This window comes from Athene cunicularia (genome assembly GCF_003259725.1).
Source record: "Athene cunicularia isolate RWA chromosome 20 unlocalized genomic scaffold, athCun1 chr20_part1, whole genome shotgun sequence".
In the NCBI taxonomy this organism is placed as follows: domain Eukaryota; kingdom Metazoa; phylum Chordata; class Aves; order Strigiformes; family Strigidae; genus Athene; species Athene cunicularia.
In genome coordinates this window covers 1,846,011-1,869,118 of record NW_020799125.1, presented here as the reverse complement: position 1 = coordinate 1,869,118, position 23,108 = coordinate 1,846,011, and the positions used below count along the sequence as shown (strand labels likewise).

The following is a 23,108-nucleotide window of genomic DNA, read 5'->3' as shown; positions in this document are numbered from 1 at the left end:
TTCCAGAAGTGTGACTTCATTTACATAAATTTCCATTTGTCTCTCATGAGCTTGTGAAGCCCCATCCCTGCATTTGCTATGTCTTCTGTGTCCTGCAAAAACCCTGTGTGATTTTTAATGCTTCATGTTCTGGCTGGAATTAAAATCACCTTTGGCAACAGAGGGGTAAGAGAAAGCTGGGGTGAAAAGTGCATCATCTTTAGCGAGCCAGGAAGGTTTGGTGCCTGGGCAGGGCAGGACCCCCCATGGCCACCAAGATGGGGCTGGGAAGGTCAGTGTCACCCCCGTGGGGGACTGTGAAGGTGTGGTACCTCTGAGGACTGGGTGACTCACAGCGGGTGTCTCTGCCCCATCGTCCCATCCATCAGATGAGAGATATCTCAGGGATGCCCTCATGGCGATGGGGTCCAGGCAGAGATTTCTGATGGGAGCTCACGCTCCGACAGCACCTACATTGTCACCGTCCTGTACAGCACAGCCAGAGAAGAGCGATTCGGGACTCTGAGTGTTATTGCTCAGGTGGTACTGGACGGGAAGGTTGTTGTTCTGTACAAGAGGTGATTTGGCCCTGAGGACTAATCCCATCCCACAGATCCTGCCAGTCTGGTGCTTGAATGGCTTTTAGGACAGCACTGATTACAGGAGCATCAGCAGCATGGAAGTGGGTTAGTGTTTCATTCTCTCCTGCCAGTGGCAAACATTGTGGTATTGGATTTTCTTTTCTTTTTTTTTTTTTTTCATGAGGATTTAACACGCAGTCACAGGGTCTATGGTGCTGGGGTTTTTTTTTACACTAGAGAGCAGCCAGGGCTCAGCCTTTCCATGCACAGCTTTGTGCTTCTGCACTCGGCTCATGCTGCACGTCACTGTCCATCGTGGTGGGTTTACACTGATAAAACCGCATCAGTTTTAACAGAGAGGAGGATCAGACTGAACCATGCTTGGTGATAGCAGAGATGAGGCCAGACCACTTTGCTTGTGCATCCAAACAGCCCTGAATTAATTTAGACCCAGTATCACACAGGCTGTCCTTTCCACACTAAGCCAACATGAAGCCCAAGACTTTCATGTCAAAAATTAACCTGGAGACTGTCTAAATCCTCCTTCCCCAGGACAGAACGATCTGTAAAGATATATAAGGACCTAAAGGCTCCCATAGGTGTGCCCTGACAGCCGTAGCCGCTTTAGACCCGGTGATATTAGGAGTTTCAGGGATGTAAAAAATCCCATTAAACACCCTCTACCAGTCTTCCTGCTAAGATCTTTGCATATATAGTCCTGGGAGCCCAGAGCAGATCCTCTTGAAGCAGGTGGGAAACTTTCCGCTGGCTTTGAAGAGGTGTTTGTGGCATCAGCTCCAGCAGTGTGCGAAGTCACCTGTAAATAAAGTGCCGCTGAACCGACGTGCACAGTGTGCTGGGGTCTGGACTCGCACAACCCAGCAAGCAGCCGGCCAGGAAATACACCGAATACAGAGAGTTTGCGTTTTAGCTTTTCTAGCCTCGACGGTCCCCGAGAGTTTGTGTTTGCAAATAATTCTTTCCACAAATTAAAACCTTCTGCTTCTGGGGAAAATATTGACTTTATATTTTTTAAGTATATGAGAATTCTGGGATAAATCAAGACACGGGGGAAACAAAAATAATCTTTAAATATAGCCTTTCATAGAAAGCATGCAATTTTCACACTTTTACCATAACAATTCATAAAAGGGAAAGCCAGTGCTATTCTAGACAATTTCCCAAGTTCCTTAAAGACTTTGCAATACAATTATGGAATGAATCGAGGCTTTAAAGAAAGCTCAGAGAAGACTTTCTGAGTTCTGCGCAATTATATTAGGCGAGACTAATTTATAGCTAGAGTGAAGTTTTTGAACGAAAGCCAATAAACTCTGAAGCTCAGGTGACAGAGTGAAGCAGTTCCAGAGTCAAGCGTTTCCTTTTGCTGATGTGCAAACGTCGCTCAACAGCAGGCAACAAGGGCATTCAGCAGCTAAAGCCGTGGAAATGAGAGCGGGGGAACAACGGGGCTCATTTCTTAATCTGACCCAGTAAACCTGAGCAGGTCGTTTCACCCCTGTATGTGCCCGCTCAGCCCAGCTGCATCATGAAGGTTAAATAAATGAAGTCGGTTCATTACAAGCACAAATTACTCTCTCAGTGAAATGGTGTGGTTCTGCACCAGCTGAGAACTTGGGCCCTACTGCTTAATGATCTTTCTTAGCATCTCAAGACGCCTCCAAAAGATAACTCTTCTTTATATGCAGTAGCCGGTGAGATCTTTTAGAAGCTTAGAAAACTGCTATATATTTAACAAAAGAGGCCATTAACAGTTGTAACGGTGGGGCATATCTAGGAATATTTTTCGGTCCGCAGAGGAGCTCTATTATTATTACCAGCATAAACGAGAGATGTTCTCACCATGTGGGTTGCGAGAGACGAAACCCAGCTGGTACTTTCGCTAAACACATTGAGCTCTGGAGCGCAAAGCTGTACAGAGACTTGATCCATCTAAAGAAAACTTTGGCAACAACAACGCTGCCTGTCTTCACCAAAAGAGGAGTTGCATCTTTCTCAGATTTATTGAACAAAGAAACTTAAGTGCTTCTGATTGCCAGTGCACCTGTTCCCCATATGCTTTATGAGCTTCTTCTTTCTTTCTTTTATGGATCCTCTGTAGCATCTTGTGGGTGTGGTTGGATTCTGTCTTCAACTTTCCATTCATCTCTGGCAACTCTGAATCCCTCCAGAGCAAAGAGGCCACACATCTGCGCTAGATACTGGCTGTACAGCAAATACTTGTACGCTGAGGGGATGGTCCCGGGTGGGTGGGTGGGAGGGGAGGTCTCCATCCCAGCACCCCTTTGGAGATGAGGCTTCCCTGGTTGGGCGGTCTGCAGAGGGAAGCGAGGTTGGATTGGACTGCTGGGTTACTGCTGCGTTTGAGGGCACTGGGGTGTAAGATACGCGGCTATCTGAGGACAAAGTCAGCATGTCTTGTAACTCTACCGCGGGGCAGAGATCCCTACTGGCTTTAGTAGTCTGATCTTTTTGTTGTTTTAGCGCTTTTAATAAAATTGCTTCCACAGTGATTTGCAGCACACCATTTAATTCTTGTTAAAGTTATGAAATTTTTAAAATTTAAGGGGCTTCTGGTTTGTCCCACGTTCATCTCGGTGATGTGCTGAGCCTCCTCCTGAGCCGTACGGTGGAGAGGACAAGCCCCAGGGGTGCCCAGCCCCTCCGTGCTGCTCGCGCGGCGGCTTGCCACCCCACCATGGCCACAGACATGCAAGCAAATCCTACACATGCCTCTATTTCCCTAGGCTGCTCTTTGGTAAACTCAGCTCCAGCGGGGTTTCTAGACAGCCCACAAGGCCCTCACAAAGCCTTCCTGCATTTGTTTGACACAAACAGTGACTTCCACTTGATTCAATCACTGCTTAATTTGATCCTCCATTTAATTTTATCAAAACTGTAGTAATCAAATAATTTGTACTAAAACCATTACAACTTCCACTTGTTTATTCTGATCAATTTTAATCCTTTAAGGCACAAGGTTTATTGGATAATTTGGTTATGATAACAAAATGCTGTCATTAAATCGACAAGGAAAGGGCAGAACACAAAAAATAAAGTTAAAAAGATCTCAGGGAGTGCTCATAATAAAGAAAAAATACAATAACATACTGGTATTTAGAAGTCACGCTACGCACAATGAAAGGTAAGAAGCATCCTGCTGTTCACGAGATGAAAAGATCGATGGTATGTTTCGGCCAAGACATTTCTGGCAATGAACTGCACTGAAAAGGGGAAGACAACATAATTGGATGCGAATGAATTTGCCTTTTTTGAGTGTTGACCCATGTGAATGAACGTATGTCAGTGGCGGTTGAGTTTTTCCCTCCGTGCAATAAGCCTTCAAAAGCCCAAGGCAGCGGTGTAAAAAGAGGGAAAAGATTCCCGCTGCAGGCTGTTTCTCTGTTGCTTTGAGAAATAAAACACAATCTCCTGCTCCGCTGATCCATCTCATCCCTTGACCGTGCCACGTCTCTCCCCCTCCGCAGGTCAACACTTTCATCTCCTTCGTCTTCCCCATGGTCGTCATTTCTGTGCTCAACACCATCATCGCCAACCAGCTCATGGTCATGTTCAGGCAGGCTGCCCAAGAAAACCAGGTCTGCACCATCGGCGGGCAGCAGACGATGCTCAGCATGTCCATGGAGCCCAGCCGCGTGCAAGCCCTGAAGCACGGCGTCAGGGTCCTACGTAAGTATCCCCGTGTTTTGGCATGGAACCGTCTAGAGGTGTCTAAGTAAATACAATCTGAAGAGTAATAGGTTGAAATGGGTAAACGTTTTTCACTCAAAGCATACTTTAAATTAAAATTAGCTCTTTTTCGAAATGCAAATTGCCCCCAAACACTTGGACATTTGCCAACATTGTCCAGTTCTTGTCTCAAAGCTCCAGACTTTGGGAAATAAATTTGTTTGTTCTCTTGGTCTCTCTTCTTCTTGATCTATTTCTTGCTGAGTCACTAACAGTTTTGTAGGGAATTTTATCCTCTATTTCCCACCATCATCTTTTTCTCCCACTTTTCTGAGTCCTAAGCTTCCCTTCAGGTTGTTTTTTTTTTAAAAAATCTTATAGGGAAAGGAAACTAGAGGGAGATTTAAGTATTACTTAATTAATTGTGCACAATGGGATAGAAGTTGAGGAAAATAAAATTCACATTTAAATATATTTCCTATTCAGCAAAACAGAAACAACTCGATAACATCAAGCTTCCCTGATTCTTTTGACCCAGCTAATCACAATATTTAAAAAACAAAAAAAAGACATTTTTCCCCAAGACAACTTAGTATGTAGCAGAAATTTAAAAAAAAAAAAAAAAAAAAAAAAAAAAAAAAAACTAATTTTTGCGGCCCTTTGAGGGCTGGGTATCTAAGCATATTTCAGACAAATTCTCAAGCCCTGTTCTGGAAAATATCTTTGTCTATATTTCACACTCAATAAAGGGTTTATGTTTGCATGTCTCAAACAATACTGGTAGCTGGGAGGACAAGTGGCTATTTACCTTCACGGAGAAACTAGACAGAACTGTGATCTCCATGGATGAAGACAGAAAGAGATTCAATTCAGGTTTTATTGTCCCAAACTACCACATTTAGGGTAATCGCAAATAATCCTTTTTTTTTTTTTTTTTTTTTTTTCCTTTGCTTGTTGATATGTAAAGCTAAAGAACAGACCTGCTCACACAGAGAGACTCTCTGAAAAAGCAAAACTAGCCCAGCATTTTCATGATGTTTCAACAACAACTTAAGCCTTGCGTAATATCGCTCTATTCCTTTTCTTTTCCTGCAGAGCTTTGGTTCAGACAATGGTTAAATAAAAAGATACTGCACCCAGCAATTGTGCCGTACTGCAAAAATACTGGATGGCTTAATTAAATAAACTGAGGAAAAGACTAAAGAATCTGGTAGCTTAAACTGACAGATGATAAAGCAAAAGCTGATCAAAAATAGTACCTAAAAAAAAAAACCCATCTAACAAATATGGCGATGCTGGTTTTAAACTGTGAGAGTCCTCCTGCACGTTAGTGAGAGTTTGTTAGCAGCAAAGCTTTCTGACCGCTGCTTTTCATGGCAAAGCTCTTGGTCGCTGAAGCGCTTTGGCCAAGGCCCCGTTTGCAACAAGAAATCCCTAGAGGAGGCACCAAGAACCTCCATGAGATATTTTTTTTTTCCAGCTGTTTTTTTTTGGCCAGGGATGTGTCCCTCAGCGTGCTGTGCCCATGCCCTAGGCAAGCCACCACCTGCATCCCAGCTTCAAACACCACGTGGGGAAATCCCTACTGAGAAAAAGGAGAGAAAAACCTGGAAGACAAGAAATTCCCCATAATTACCTTGTTGGGGCTCCACAGGGGGATAAGGAGTGAGCCTTGTACCAGCACCGAGCCTGCGAGGATGGGGCCATGCACGTCCCTTGGTTCCCTGCTATCTTTTTCTGTTTCCTCACGCTTCTGCCCACTGCCATTAAGTGAGAAGCTGCCTTTTCTCACTTGCACTACAACATCTCACACCTCTCTCTCTCCTTTTAGTATTGTATGCTCTTTAGTAACATCAAGAAGAGAGAGTTCTTCATGAATAATAAGAGAGAGACCTAAATTTACCCTTGCCATTCCCCGGGCATTGCTTGGTGGTGGTGGAAGAGCACCCCGCACCGACATCTGCTCGGAGGCACTAAAAACCAGCCCTTCTTTCTCTGAACAATAAGCTTAATTTTCTTCTTCTACAGGCAATTTTTTTTTTTTTTCTTTTGCGATGCACTGCAAAAGCTGAGAAAAGTTAGCAAAAGTGAGGGAGCCCGAAACGGTGCAAAAGTGGGTCAGAAATGGCAGAGAATGGGCAGCAGCGCACAGATACTACGTGTAGCTCTGCGGCACCACCCCACAGCAGGACTGAGCTCCCTGCCCTGCTGGGAAGGCAGTGAGAGAGCAGCCGCTTGCTCCTTCTCTGGACTGGGGAAGATCCAGCAAATAAGAAATCCATCATCAGTTTTGTCTGTGATTCACCACATCGTGCAGAAAGGCTTTTTTATCTAGCACGTCTGAGTGAAATCTGCCTCGTTTCATTTTTCAGATGCACTTGATTACTGGAGGTGCTTGATTCACATTTACTTTTGTCACCTGTTCCTCACAACTTTTTTTTTTTTTAAACTTTTTTTTTTTTTTTTTTAAATAAGTCTGAAAAGTAGCAAAAATTAAGCAAGGATGCACATGATTTTTTTTCTGGGATCCATGGCAGCCAAAACCATGTACACGGTCTAGGCTGGTTTATGGAAGAGGATGGGAAAACAAAGATGATACTTGCCCACACTAATAAAAATGTTGGCAAAAAATCGGAGCTTCGTGGGGGGTCAAAGTATTTTCCATTTCCAAAAGTGAACTTTGGCCTGAAGTACAGAGAGCTTGATTTTGGTTTAAGGGTGAAATGTTTCAGAACTTGTAAAGCTAATGCTCAGAAAATAAATTTTTGCAGTTCATGGTGTGCAGAGCTGCTGGATGAGATCAGAGCAGCCAACACCTCCCTTCCTTCCCGCAGACCTACTGAGCTTATGTATTTATTTACACTGAAATAGGAGCTAAAAGTGGTCAGGCTAACAGCTTCATTCAAAAAATCCGCATCATTTTCCTCCTCTTTGGTAGCATTTATGTATTTTCTTGGCTCTGTCTGACTTTGGTCATGTGCAAAATAATTAGGGAGATCGGGATCAAGGAATGTGTCAGCCCTGCTGCCTGGGAGTCACCTTATTAATTCGTTAAGCATGTGATTTCTGATTGTAATTCCCTCTGCTGTCAGCGTTCACCAGGTGTGAGGATCCAAATTCTGAGTGCTCGAGGCGCTGGCATCTTCCCAGCTTTTTTTGCGAGGATAACAGGGCAACATCTGCATCAGTGCTGCTGTTAAAAATACCTCCTGCCAAGAGATTTCATACCCTCCTTCAGCCATCCAATATTCCATCCATTTCCCCAGTTATAAGCCACCTCTTTCTTTTTTTTTTCTTTTTTTTTTTTTTTTTTTTTTTTTTTTGGCTGAGTCTCTTGGGTGCTATTCTGGAAGCTGAGTCTCTTGGGCCTTGTGTGATGCTTCACAGAAGGGTGAAGCTTCTCTGAATGCATCGCCTGATATGCCAATCATTTGATAACATCCTAAATAGATCTTAAACACGCACATGCACACACCCCCCCTTCAGAATAAGCAGCCTTCAGCAGGTAAAACCTCACATAGAGCACCCAGACCATTACATACTGTATCCAGACATAGGCAGGAGAAATCTCCTCCACCTCAGTCTCACGTTTCCAGCTGCTCAAAAATCAGGGCATATTTGAGCTTGGCTCAGGCTGAAAGCACCGTTTGGCCAAAATGTCTTCTAGAAAGGGGACAGTTTTGTGACACCAGCCCCCTGAGCAGCCCTCAACACGTCCCCGACTGCCTGTCAGGATGAGTTCCCACCATGGATGGGAGTAAGGAGTTGTTGAATGACACATCGGAGCTCTGATAACAATGTTGAGACAAATTGATGGACATCAAGGGGAGGCCTTTCATGTCCCTGGGTGGACATTGGCCAAGGCTGTTAAAACATAATCAGTTCCAGGTGGCATTTGCTCATTACAGAAGTTTCTTAGTGAAAGCAATTATAAAGCACTTAGAGAGGTTTAACTAATTAAAAGAATGTCCTCCAGTGTCCCACAGCTGCCTGGATGATGCCTTGAGAAGATGCTCTTTAGGAGATGAAGTCTCCTATGTTTTTTACTGAACATCTAAGAATTTTTAAATTATTATTTTGGGCTCTCTGCATTTCTTCAAGTAATACTAGACAAAGGCCAAGTATTAATGAAGTATCCACGTGGCCTGCATTTCATTAATTTGTGCACTAACAACTTCTGAAGAGTTCATTCATTTCTCCCCATCGGTGTTCCAAGTCTGAGCTTTCTGTTTCAGGAGGAGAATATTGCGATGAGATTTAGTGTAACCAACCCACAAACAGGAATAACCAATAGCTAATAAGCTCATACTTTGCAACCACAATACACAGTAGATCACCAGTCTGAAAATCTGCTCCTTAAACAGCCGCATTTCATAATTCCTATAACCTAAGGAAATCAGATTTGTCCGTGAATCGTTTCTTTCGCAAGAAAGGGACTAAATCCACGGCAGTTGGCATTCCTAAGACAAAGTCTGAGCAACTCCAAGTGGAGTTCAGCAAAACCCCCGCGACATTAAGTGTGAGTGGAAGCCGAGTTTAACAGCTGAAGTGTCACACTGAAATCCAGGAGGATAAATTAGCTATATAACAGTTGTATATATTTCCCAGAGCTGTTTGTACGTGTAGGTTTACTTTACCGCCTGCCAAGTGACATAAAGAGAGCAGTGTCAGAGCGCTCTATAAACACCCTCAGAGGAGCAGAAAGGGATGATGGCTGCACCTCTTGGGACAGGGAGACTCTTTTTTCCTGTCTCTCAAGATGCTGTCACTTTGCTGTCACTGCAGCTCGGGCTGGCGAAGCCTTTCTGCTGGGATTCAGGCTCATGACTGCATCTCTGAAGACAACTCAAGGGCTGGTCATGCCCAGCAAGCAGATTTTCCAGGTGTTAAACCCTGTCAGTGTGAGTGTTTAAAAAAAGCTAACTGATGGGTTTTCAAACATAAAGTCTGGCCAGGGATTTAGTCACTGCAGAAGCATGTGGTAAATACAGGCCCAGGCAAGCAGAAACTGTTCCAGGAGGAACAAAGGACACGTGAAATTCAAAATCGGAGGGGAAAGAGAGGGGCTGCAGAGGATGCCAGTTTGGGCGATACCTGATTTTACCAAATAGAAAAAGCCTTGAACCTGGTGACGAGAAGATGGGAGCCTTTATTTATCCTTTAAAGGGAAAATTTTCTTTCTTTCTTCTTCCTCCTCCTCCAAACACCTGGACTCCCTAGAGGGAATGGCACGAATGAAGTTTAAATGGAATCAAGCAACTTTTTCTTTAATTTTCAAAAAAAAATAATTACCTTAGAAGGAAACTGGGGAAGAAACCCCCGTTTGCACTGAGTCAGCAGTGACGTGCTGCTTGTTGGAGCCTGTTCATGGGCTAGCTTCCACCCTCATTCTCTGCCTTGCTCCTTCTGGATGAAACCAATGCCAGTGGGTGATTTAACCACCAGCATGAGCAGGGGCAGGAATTCACATCCCTTTTCATATCTGTCAGCTGAAACCATTGAAAATCAGAACTGGAGAATATAGTCTGAGTAAAAATACATTGGTTTTGCATGCCAAAAGGTTTTTCTATTCACTCTACTGTCTCACTGCCATTAACAAAGAAGTATTTAGGGGAACATGGCTCCTTTCAAGCAAGATATCATCTCCTACCCCTTAATCCAAAAAAAAAGAGACAATCCTCCCACAGTAGTAAAAAAAAGAAGGAAAATTATACAGAAAGATAAAAAGCAGATCTCTGGCTGCTGGGAATGGAAATTAAGGAATCAAATCTAGTGTTTACACTGCTCAGTAATATGTGCAAGAGCACATGGGGATTGTATCCAGCAACCTCTGTGTGTTTTCAGTCTAAAGGAGCTCGGGGCTCCCTAAATCCATTGCTATTCCCAGTTTCTCCTCCGTTGCTCTCCTGAGTGCTACTGGTGCATACTGGTGGTCCCCAATCTCCACTGTCTGTTATTGACTTTTATGGAAATCCTGCAGCCTTGTGACCTAAATACCAGCAGAAGCAGTTTTGATTTTACTAGGCTCATACTCACCCTTGCAGCTCCTGTAAACCCTAGTTTGGGACCCGCTGGTATAAATATTGCCCGCAACCTGTCAGGTAGTGCATCGTGTTAATATAAACAGTGCCTTGAGGTTTAATGAGCGCCAGCTACAGCTGCACTTGGCCCAGCTTTTACCATCTCTCATATCAAATAATGGCACAGTGACACTTGCTCCCCTTTGTGAGAGATTCTCTTGTAAATGGCATCAACCAAATAAGTGTATAAAACCCAGGAGCTTTGAATAGACAAAACCTGTTTCTCCAGAAATCAGCATTAGTGCAAATCCCTGACAGAAGCCCCATCACACTGTCATATATGTTGTTGTTAGCAGCTGGAGGGTGTGTCCCTTGGGCAGCATTGGAGACACCTGGCTGCTGATGAGCTGAAACAGAAAAGGCTGAGAGATGTTGTTCAGATGGGTCAGTATATACTCAGACGGCTCTTGCCTTTGCTCAGAAATTATAACATGTTGCTTCCCCTGCTGTGTTTCGGTTTCCCTTGAAATGCAGAGGAAAAGAAATAAATTGGCCAAAATAATCTGAACAAAACTGTCGAGGAAGGATGGATCTGAACTTCTCTGGAAGTGTGAGCAGCAGCTGAGGTGGTTTGAAGAGGGAGTCAGAGAGGAACCTGGGGGTGTTGAGTGACAGCCGGCTGAATATGAGCCAGCAGTGTGCTCAGGTGGCCAAGAAAGCCAATGGCATCCTGGCTTGTATCAGGATTAGTGTGGCCAGCAGGGACAGGGAAGGGATCTTGCCCCTGTACTTGGCACTTGTGAGGCCGCACTTTGATTACTGTGTTCAGTTTTGGGGCCCTCACTACAAAAAGGACATAGAGTTACTTGAGCGTGTCCAGAGAAGGGCTACAAAGCTGGTGCAGGGTCTGGAGCACGTGTCCTGTGAGGAGCGGCTGAGGGAACTGGGGGTGTTTAGTCTGGAGAAGAGGAGGCTGAGGGGAGACCTCATCACCCTCTACAGCTACCTGACAGGAGGGTGCAGAGAACTGGTTTGAGCCTCTTAAGCCCAGTAGAAAGGAACAGGACAAGAGGGAATGGCCTCAAGTTGCACCAAGGAAGGTTTAGACTAGATATTAAGAAGCATTTCCTTCCAGAAGGGGCTGTTGGGCGTTGGAAGGGGCTGTTGGGCGTTGGAATGGGCTGCCCAGGGAGGTGGTGGAGTCCCCATCCCTGGAGGTGTTCAAGAGTCGGGTCGATTTGGAGCTTAAGGATATGCTGTAGGTGGGAACTGTGCTAGGAGAACGGTTGGACTAGATGACCTCCAGGGTCCTTTCCAACCTAGATGATTCTGTGATTCTTTTCTCCCTCTCCTGGAGAGAAAGGAAAGGATGGAGGGATACCCTCGCCAAGGGCCACCCCAGAGCCACAGGACTGTGACTTAGCGTGACCCCAGAGGGGATAGAAAAGCTAAAATGAGGAGGAAAATGCTTGTACTGCAGCAGATCCCCGAGGTCCCCTCTGAGCTGGCAGAAGTGGCACGTTACCCATCACTGTCCCAGTGCCCTGAGTCACTCCAAGCCTCAGAAGAGGGACAGGGGGGGCTGAAGATCCCTCCCGAGCATGGCTCTTGTGCTCAGTGAAACCAGCCACCGAGCGCTCGCTGTGGTCTTTTTACACATGATATATTGCTCCGTGCCCATGCTAACCCAACGTGAGTTTTTCGAGACGTTGGCCCTGGAGAAGGGCTGTCTCCCAGCCTCAGGCACAGGATACACACAAGGTAAAATAAAATACTCAGTGACATCTAATATAATTTAACTTCCAGGATTGCTTCCACATCCAGTTTAGTCTGAAAATCAAGACTGGCACACTTTAAATCTTCTTTTGCACAATGAAAAAGATGTCACTCAAAATTTATGTTTCCCTCTGCAGGACTTCCTGCGCGATAAACAAACAAGTGCTCGTCCTCTGCCACTCCTCCTCCCTCTCTCCCCTTCTTCCTTGGGACGCAGCTCAAACAGGCAGAGACCACAGCCCTTGTAAGACAAAATAGAAAGGCACAGGGTGCAAGAATTCAGGTTTTAATACATGTTTAAATTAAGAGTTTGGTTTAGAAGGGAAATGGAGACACAGCTTCATGGAAGGATCATTCCCCGGCATCCCTGGCACACCGGGGTGGGCTTGCTCGGGTCCCCTCTCCTCTCCTCAGCCCGGGGGTGATCTGCAGGTTTCAATCTGTTCAAATGTGGGAAATGTCAGAAATTCATGGAGCAGCCCCGCTCCTATTAAAACTGCATTGAATTAATTAGAAGTGAGGGATGGGTCTGGTTTATTTCTAGTTCAACAAATGGAGGCAGGAAATCTCCAACCTCACAAACACCATCCTGGACAGTCACCCCCCATCACGGGTTGGGTCAAATACTTCCCCTGCAGTGCTCAGCTCCAGGCTGACCTGTTCTATCTTCCCACCCCAAAGAAACCCCTGTGTGAAGCCTTTGATGATGTAGAACATGTCCTCGATGCTGATAATAATAACAAAAAAAAAAAAATTAATTTTGTCAGCCACTTTGACCAGCATTTATTTTATAATTTATCCATTTTGATAAGCATCTGCTCACAGAGGCACAAGGCAGCAGCAAAAGACACCAGGTATCTGGGAGAAAAGAACACTTGTATTCTGTATTAGACAAAATTTAACATATTCCTGCATTTCATGTTCATCCCCGGAATGCAGGATTATGTTAAATTCTGACCATGACCCAATGGGACGGGATTGCCACCCTAAATCTGCTTGATCTCTTGTATGATAAAATTGGAACATACGGATTAAGGGTGACAAATACAGGACAGGGTCTCCTAATCTGTGTGGCAGAGGCTGGCAGCACAGAGCTGCACAGCCTGCTACCCAGCTGGGTTTTCCAAATCAGACCATAAGTGTCTCCAATGCACTTAGCTATGTGTTTAATAGAGTTTTAATTGCAGAGTGATTGCATGTGATATTACAGAATTACCACAGATTACTTAATTGACTATTCGTTTGCTGAGGTTAAGCACATATTTCTCTCAATATGAGTTTTTGCTGCTGTAGATCCTTGCCTCCATACTATTTGACACAGCACTGTCTGAGCCACAGAAGCAGATATTCTTTACCAGGAGAAAACCACTTTCATTTAACCTGTTGCTAAATTTAAGAGCCGTATGTGTGAGATTTAAAATTGGCTGTAAAAATAATCCAGATCCTGCCATTCTCGAAGAGCTGCATGCAGGGGTAAGCAGCTGGGAAGTGCCAATGCATGACGGTTTCTGCAAAAATGACGATGTTCACAAATGAACTTGTGTTGGGAGCCATTTGGGAAGCTGCTTTCACAGCCGGAAAATCCAGCTAATCCTGTACAGGCACTGGGAAAGCAGATGGACTGTGATGTTGGCTCATTCCTGCTGGCCCAGTGCTGATGGATGGAGGGGGAGAGGCTGGAGAGCATCGCTTCTCCTGTGGCCGCTGGGAGGGATCTCCTGCGGAGTCATGGGTGGATGGCTTCCTCCAGGGCAAACCAAAGGTCCGTCCAAGAGAAATCAATTCCTGGAGGTGGCCAAAAGCAGGTGTTCCGAAATGTGAAAGAGCAAGGCAGGCCTCCAGCACTTCCTCCGAGCTTCCTGGGCGACCTCCCCACTTCTCCCGTGCCATGTGTCACGTAGGGGCTGTCCTCATCAAAGTCCCATCAAAGCTCCTCGGAACGGGGTCAGCCACAGGTCAAATTCATTCACTTGATGGTGTCTGAAGAGCTGCAGGCCGTCTAGTGACGCGTTACATCTGTGATCACCATGACCATGTAGCAGCCAAAAATATCCAGATTGAAATAGTGAATTCACTTGGACAAGAGAATAAAAACAGACTCTCTAGCCTTCTTTCCAAAAACATGTCCCTTCGGTTGCCTCAAACTTTATTGAATAAATGGTTTTTTTCAGCATTCCTGGAAGATGCTCTCATACACCATGCAGGCTGATGCTAGAAGAATATAACCACCTCCACTGTTAGTTGTGTGCTCAATAAAAGAGGTAACGCATGGAGTTGAAGTAAGGCCGTCAGTACAGAACTGGGCGCCAGGAATTATTTAATATCTGTACAAATTAGGCAGTGAGTCTGCTAGTGATGACATCTACAAAAACAGGGCACAGACACTTCCCTCCCCGTGATGTCACTGAAGTCTCCTCCGTGCCTCTTGGCTGAGTAACAGTGACGGGGAGATGCCACCGCAGCCAGACTTGCTCCTCCTGGACCGCGTTTTTCAAGAGAAACACATCTTCTGCATCTCTCCTCTATGAGCTATGGCATGGTCCCTGCGGGATGACAGCATCTGGGTTTGGGACATATCCACAGAAATATTTTCAATCCCAAGGCAGAAGGCAAAGCAGCCTTTGCCTCCACGTGCCAAATCTGCATTTCACAGGTGGTGCGTAGCTCGAGGAGAGCTTTGCTGCTTCCTAGCCCTTTACAGGTCACATAAAGGACAAGAGTGATGCAGCCCTTATTCTCTGTAGAACAAATTTGGGATAAAAAATTAACATAATTATTTTATTTAGCCTCGATTTTCTTCTTGTCTTTTATTGTGTTACGTTTTAACTGAGATTTCTTTATTTCCTGCTAGGATTCTGCCAGAATCCTGTCATTTCATACAGAGGTTGAAATGCGTATTACAAAAGGAAACAAATTTTTCCCTTGATTGCCTGATATATCGACTTTTTAATCTAGATTGACAAACCCACTGTACCAACGGCACTTTTATCCTTCGGAGTTGTTGCATTTTATTTTCCGTTGTTTGATCTCCCTCGGTAGGAATCTGGAAAGGAAAAAACATTGTCTTTCTCTGCTTCGCCTTTCATTAATCATTTTTATTATGCCAATATCCAGACCCAAACGTCTTGTAATGGCTGTCACAGGTATTGCACAAATGTAGAGCAAAAGGACGAGCCCTGGCACCAGAAAGCAGCTCCTGAGGCTGTTTAACAATCCCCAGCACCACAGGGACTGCGGGCAGCGGCTCCACAAACAAACGAACGGGATTAGAGTGTCCCTGGTTCCCTGCGTACCTGGATGAAAAACATACACTGACTGTCTCTGTGAGTACTTTGGACAACATACCCAGTGCCACAAGGGCACGAAACACAAGGACGGATGCAAATACAATTTAATTTAAGCCAGTGTCTGACCTAGGCATCAGCAGTCCTTTATCTGTATCACACCTTTTGTTCATGCCACTGCCCCCATGCTATTTTCTATTATTTCTGTTATGCTTGTTTTTACAGACATTTGCAGGCTAGTTGTCCCTCAGAGTTATTAATTCTTTGCATGACAGCAACAGAAGAACAAAGCGGGGATGTAGGAAAACAGTTTACAGTGATCAACACCACACAGGCAGGTCTCTGTTTCACCCCCAGTGAAGAATCGCTCACAAAAGTAATGGGCTTTTTTCATCCCTTGCAGGTGCTGTGGTGATCGCGTTCGTGGTCTGTTGGCTCCCTTATCACATACGGCGTCTCATGTTTTGCTACGTCCCCTCCAGTCACTGGACCGAGTGAGTCACGACACGGGGGACAAACTCTCCCCCATGCCAGGACGGGGTGTGGGGTCAGGCTGGAACTGGGGCTGCTGGGGCACCAGCACACTGCGGGGTGGAGGTGGGGATCTGGGATAAAAGGCACTCTCCACACAGGGAGTTAAAGCCTCAACCTCCTACTTGTTTGGGGTTTTTTTCTTTTGTATTTCTCACTGAGTCTGCCAGCAAAATTGAGAGTCCTAGTTTTATCATCTAAATCCCCCGGGCGTGGGTGAAGGAAGCATTAGCTTGAACCAAAATGCATCATCGTGCCCTTCCTCCTTCTGTGGCTGTGACCACAGAATTGCCCCCGTTAACAACAGCGATGGATATCCACCTCTGACAGCCCCTGATGAAATGACATTTGGACGAGGGGGGGTTTACACATCCGTAGGCATTTGCTGTCTCTGTGGCAGAGACATCGATCACCCGCCCCAAGATGGAGCAGCTCCTGTTAACACACCATTTAGCTCCACGATGCCACGTTTCCTTAATGACAGGAGAGATGGCACAGGTAGGGAAATAACTGTGCTGCTCATTGAGTCTGGGGCAGGGTAATTACTGGGTTTTGCAGGGAGTGGATCAAAATTAAATACTAGCAGTTGCCACTGATTAGAAAACGTCCAGCTTCTCGGAGAAATTAAGGATAATTGTACCCCTACACTGAATGCTTGCGGTTCACAGATGTGCAAGGGCACGCAGACAGCTCCATGCGGCTTTTCTGTCATGTCAGTCCAGGTTCCTCAGCAAAGCAGCCACAGAACCGATCATCCATTTTAAATACGCAATTAAGCATTAATGCCATCTCAGGATATACACGCAGGTAGCCCAAGACACTATGAGATGCGCTCAGTTCTCCCACAGTGTTACATCCCTCTTCTCTCTGGGATCAGGTCTGTTTCCTGCGATGAACAGGAAAAAAAAAAAAAAATCTACAATACCAAAACGCAGAGCAACTATGAGACATTAAAATTTCATTTGCAAGCACCAAAAAAATCGTCATTTACAATATAGCAGTCTACTGAATGGAACTGTACATCCACCCATAGTAAAAACCAAAACCTATCTTCACTCATAAAAACAGAGCTGTAGGCACATGCTGGGACAAACTGTTGTTTCTTGTTTGCTTTCCTATATGAAAAGCACTTAAAGCAGCAATCAATTATGTAACGACTGCGTTTGCTTTGAGCAAGAGGGGTAGAGAAGTCTGTCTGCAGTTAGTGTGAATTTATGCATTGTGGTTGCATTCACATATTTTTTTTCCTTCTTTTAAAAGCCATGAGGGATTTTAGGAAAACATTGAATTTACAGGCATGTTATGAATGGTGAACTATCAGTATGGTAGCTAATCAAGAGCTTGCAGCAGCTTGATGAGTTCATTTATTAATGCGTGTGCCTGCCCCTGAAGAAGAGAAATTTTTTTTTTTGCTATATTAATTCTTCACAACTATATAGAGAAATTCTGCTTGCAAGAGCTGGATGGGCCGTGCAGTCCTTGGCAGTGCTGAGGGGGTGTGGAGGGAATGGTGATGTACTCCAGAGCACGTCTATTTATCTTTTGTTAGACAGTGCTCAGACTAACAAAAAGGTCTGCAATTTCCACTGAGATAAATGATCCTGAGGAACATCTTCCTGAAAATGCGACCTACATTGTTTATAAACCCTTTACCAGACCAGAGCTGTCGATCTCAGTTGTCCAAAGGAAAGATATTTCCAAAAGAAAAAAAAATATATATAAATAACAACCTAAGCATTTTCAACCAATTCTAGTTGAAGATATGATATTGCGATGGTCAGGATATGTTTCAAAAGCATCACCTTGCCCCCAGAATAGAGACTGCTATCCCAGATTACAGACAAATCCCAACCCAGGGACACATGGAACGAGCTGATGCAGCTCTCACTGCCGGGGGGAGGAGAGAGCTGCATCTGTTACTGGATCTTGGCTCTTTTGCAGGCTCTGTAGACCAGAACTGCAGCCAGAAAGCCAAGCTAATGTATATGCATGACACAGAAACAAATTTCCATCTGGCTTCTCAGTTTCACGCATGTCTATTTTTGAAGACGAAATGAATGCACATGGTAAATATCACATCCAGACCCGGGACATACATACATTTCTAACTGCTAGTGGTTGGGGCAAGACCTTTGCAGAGGTATTCGACCTACGTTTGGCCAGTCTCAGTTGAAAACGTAGATGTTTTCCTGGTGGCTCATGCACTGACTCCCAAGAGTAAGCCCACATCCCCAGCCAAGAAAGGTTAGCTGAAAAAAACAGCTCATATTTTCTCACCCCCTTGTGACTTTGAATTCTATCAGTTCTCCACACTCTACTTAGATTTTTTTTTTTTCTTTCATCTGTTCTTCCAGTTTCCTTTTCAACTTCTACCACTACTTCTACATGTTGACAAACGTCCTCTTCTACGTCAGTTCGGCAATCAACCCCATCCTCTACAACTTGGTGTCTGCAAACTTCCGACAGATCTTCCTCTCTACACTCACACTCCTGTGCCTGCCATGGAGGAAGAAGAAGAAACGACTGGCCTTCACCAGGAAATCCAACAGCATCTCCAGCAACCACACATTTTCCAGCCAGGTCACAAGGGAAACTACATACTGAAGCCAAAGGAGGAAGGGAAATGCATTTCATCGTGGAGTCAAACCTTGAGAGAGGCCTCTGTGACTTTCATGCATGGTCTCCAAATTCACGTAACACAAATGTGTTTAGCAAAGTCGTTTTTGTTGGAAAAATAGGCTTCATTCTGCTGGTAACTTTGAGGTTATTTTAAAGCATTGGCTTTGCCTCTTGTGAGTAATGTCTACACGTTTTGTAACTTCAGTCTGGCGTAAATCCAGTTGCAGTGTTAATTGGGAAGCCAAAATATGTTAAACTTAGGCAAAATCATAGCGCATTTCATCCTTTTCTCAATGCAGAGATGCCATGTCCACATCCAAGGGTCTGAGATCATGTCTCTTGGTAGCACCAAGCAGAGAGTCTGATGAAGAGAAATCAATTTTGAACAGAAAGGGATGTTTTTTGGAGAATGGACATGCTCGTCTATGGGATGTTCTATGAACGAAGAGTGAAAACTCAGGGAGCCAGGTGGTCATCTTAGAAATATATCTAAATTATGATTAATATGACCTAGGTGCTCAAGAGAGCCACTCTGGCTTCTTGGAATTAAATGACAGATGATGCCTTACCTAGATTGGGGTGGCTGTGCCTGGGGGTGGGGTAGGGGGACATCTTTCACTTTAGGGCATATATAGTGCCTGGCACAGTGAACCCCCTCTCTCGCTGGTTTGGTACTGCCACACCAATAGATAACAAAGTCTCTGGCAGAGTCAAAAATGCAGAAACTGTGCCCAGCTGGAGTGCTGAAAGCAAACATAAGTGGAAGACCTTACTGTTGCCATACAGCCAAATCCTATTTTTTACCGCGGAGAACAGTTATCTGGCCTGCATTAAGAGGTGAGAAAACTCCAGGCTGATGAGGGCCCCAGGCTGCTGAGATAAGAGCAAACTGCCCCAATTCTGTGGGACCTTCAGATTTTCCCAATTCTTACTCCAGTTTTAATTTTCCCTCACCATTTTCACGAGGCTGACATAGGTTATATCAGTTGTAGGCAGCAGGGCCTCTAGTTCTACATTTTCCTTCATTTCTTTTTTGCTACCAGACCTTTTGGCACACTGATCTGCACACACAAATCTTCAGACAGTGCAAATGAAGAACACAAGAAGCTCTAAACTGGGGAGTCTTAGCTCTAAAACAACTTCCTTTTAACAAGCCAGAGGAACAGAAACAAGACCTGAAAAGTCTCTTTAAAGTTTCTCAGCTGGCCATGATAGGTAGCGTGAGCTTTTCTCCCACGTGGTTCCACCTCTAACAGCCCACTATGTGATGCAGTAAATTGCTTCAGAGCCTTCAGCACCAGAAATCACAGGCCTCTGGGACAATCTAAAGGACTTTCCCTGCTGTCACATCACCATATGGTGACCTGCATGAACCTGGAACCAGCCGAGCATCCTGTGCAACCTCTGCTGTGATTTTGGTGGTGGTGACCTTGCGTCCCCTTTCACACCGCACTTCATTAGAGCAGAAGTTGCCTGGTTTATGATGACAAACTAGAAGACTCACTTGTCTCAATTCAGCTTTCTGGGCTTTGCCCACACCCTGTCACTCTTCAACTAACGGGCACCCTTGGTACGTAACAGAAGTCTCAATGCTGGAGATGTGGATCTGGCCCCGGTGAACTGTCATACAACGATGGAGACCAGTTACTGATCCACTGGGTACCAGTGACTTCTCCTGCTACAGATGTGGCAACCCACGCGTTTGGTCCTGTTGGGCTCAGGACACAGAGAAAACACCTGTGGGGCATTTACTGCGAGTTGTGGGTGATGGCTAACTGCTTCCAAGGCGTTTGTAACCTGGCTGTTGTACAGAGCTAACTACCATGGTAGACCTGGCTACCATCAGCCATGACCTCCAACCACACCTACCAGGGTTTATTTTAGTGTGTAATACAGAACCACTGCAAAAGAAAGGGCTCAAAATAGAAATCAGTGGGGCTTTAGTTTCCCCCGATCCAGACAAACTGCAAGTTTTGTTCTGACACACCTTTTAATTTCTTGCCCTGGTTGTACCAGAGGGCAGAGATATATTTGACAAAGCGCTTCTGTTGTTCATGCACAGTTGATTCTTGATTCTCTTTGGCAAGCAAAACAGGTAATGGCTCACACACACACACACACACACATGATAAGAGAGACTGGTCTCTTTGGAAGGAAAGTGGTGAGAAACCAGCAAAAGTTATCTCTGTGTGTGTTAGAAATGGTTTGGGCATGTTGGAAGAGGAAGACTTGTAATAATGCCTTGTAGGAAAGTCCAGGTATGATGAGCAGAAGAAGAGGAGTTTTAATGTCACACACTTAACACTGGCCTTCCAAGCAAGACACTTTAAATGTTTCTAGAGAGGATCTAAAATTTTTAACTTCACCTCTAAATAGAGTCAACAGCTGGGAGGTGGTTTCTCGCACAGAAGCTGTAACTGTGTCATGCTTTGACTTTCATCTCCTGCGTGTCTCAGTTGCTTTTGAAATGTTAAACATTATTAATACACTTGTTCAACCCCAACCTGCTGAAATGCGCTTAATTACCTTAGAAACACTGTACAAAAAAAATTTGTTGTTTCACATAAAACGCTTGGCTTAGATTTTCATTACTGAGATACGCTGGCAGTTTACAGAGTATTTGATCACAGCTCAGAAAACCTGGTAGGTTTATTTTTGGTTTGACAGGAAAACGGGAACAAGCTGGAGTAAAAATGAATTTATCATAAACTCTTTCTGCAATGTTTGTTGGGCCACTGGAGTCCTGAAGATCTGGCTGTTTGAGCAGATTTATCCAAGTGGTTTGCTGGCTTCTACAGGTCTGTCCCTGCAGTTTAACATGGGAGACAACCTGAGTCTATGGCCTTAATCTGAGATTGCAGCTCAAAGCTACCTCTACCACTGGCCAAATCTGACTATCTTGAGCTGAGAAGTGTAAGTTACAGCTGATTTCATCCTCTCTCCCCTCCTCACCTAGTTTTACTATATTCAACCTAGAGATTTAGTTCCCTTGAGCTCAAAGAAGTGAGGATAACTCACTGCAAGACCTCACAGTTTTGTAAATGAAAGCATGATACCGTAGAGAAGAAAAAGAGAACAAACTGCCCAGTATATACCAGAAAAAATGGTTCTTTCCAAACCTTTTAATAAAGGTTGAACTACTAACCCAACAGGGTTTAACTTTAAACCTAATCAAGTATCAATAGCTTTTACGATTAGACAAAACACCTAGTCCCATCCTTGGTATTCGTCTTGTCTGAACTCTCCGCTGAGGCTGAGAGGTGAGCGTTGGTGCAGCATGCTGTTAATCTATGCAAATTTCCTACAAGTGTTTTGAATAGTTTGTCTCGACTGAAAAAAAAAAAAAAAAAAAAAAAAAAAAAATCTGTTGAACCCACAGATGTGAAGTGCTGCCAGATGGATTCTGAGAAATTCCCATCTGAAGAAAGTCTATCAAGTGACCTCTTCAAATACTATTTTGAGGTTTCGTTCCTCTTCACAGTGTTCTTGACAGGGCCATCCACTTGGCAGCGTGTGAAATCAAATTTACAAAGTCATTATGCTATGAGGAAATTTCCCCCAGACAGGACTTTCTCACCAAAGGCCCAGTAGACATGAGTGTTTGAACACTCGGCTGAGCTTGTCTTTTTATAAAGTACATGAGACCTCGCTTCGGCGACGGCGTCCGTAAAGGAGGAAAAACTAACGGAAAAGTCGGTGAGGAGGGTCAGCAGGACCCGTGCTCTAAACACGACAATAGAGGGACCTTTGTGTTTATAGCATCAAACATTTATTCAAATGAAAACCAAGGTGTTCTGTTGCTGCAGATGGCTCGTGTTGCAGGTTTGAACCCATCATCTGTGCAGCGGCCATCAGCACCCGCCCTCGCGTGAGCGCGCAGAGGTTTCCCACGCGGCGCCTTGAGTGTCAGTCTGGTATCTTCCCGGTGGTGTTGTCTGGTAGCTGGTTAAACAAAGCTGTGTCTGCTAGAGCTCTGCCTGGTTCTTACCATTACAGCTCACCAAGTTCTTCTGTTCTCAGTCTGGAGTCATTTAGTACAAAACCAGAAATTGCCAAAAAAATTCATGATGCTGTGTCCTGGCTTTGTGATCGAGAGTCCTTCCCCAGCCGTGCCACCTGATAGTCCTGCACATATTGTATTTATGGCAAATATTTTTTAAAGTGCACCTTTGTTTTTTTTTTTCTAAAAGACAAAACTTTGATGTGCTTTACTTTCTGTGGCCTGTTGCGCAATGGGAAAAAAAAAAAATGTTACAAGTGTGTCAGCATCTCCTTTGTAATGTTTTCTGTGACAAAGGGAAGGAAGAGGGTGTGAAATCCTTTTGTGTAGCAATGGGAAGCACTCTTTCAATGTAACGTGCTATTATTGACACTGTATTTACTGATCAAACTGTAACGAAATGGTTATGTCCTGATATAGCCTTTGTACTGTACGGTATTTTATTTTATTTTATTTTGTCATTTATTGATTCTAAGAAATAAATATCCAAATTTAAGGCTTTGGGCTGGTTATGCTTGAAATGGCAGCTGTGCCTTTATCATGCAGCCTGCTTTCCAGCATAGGCTGTGTGGCTGTGGTCCAAACCAGTGAGATCCCATCGACCTTGAAC

General features: G+C 44.6%; 1 protein-coding gene across 1 annotated transcript; it reads left to right on the top strand.

The window, feature by feature from the left end:
• Nucleotides 1-3,716: 3,716 nt before the first annotated feature.
• NTSR1 (neurotensin receptor 1) lies at nt 3,717-22,994 on the top strand. Its single transcript, XM_026862300.1, has 4 exons — nt 3,717-3,764; nt 4,067-4,268; nt 15,752-15,842; nt 18,234-22,994. Exons 1-4 carry the CDS (start codon nt 3,717-3,719, stop codon nt 18,481-18,483), a joined length of 591 nt encoding a protein of 196 aa, XP_026718101.1. The 3' UTR covers nt 18,484-22,994.
• The last annotated feature ends 114 nt before the right edge of the window (nt 22,995-23,108 follow it).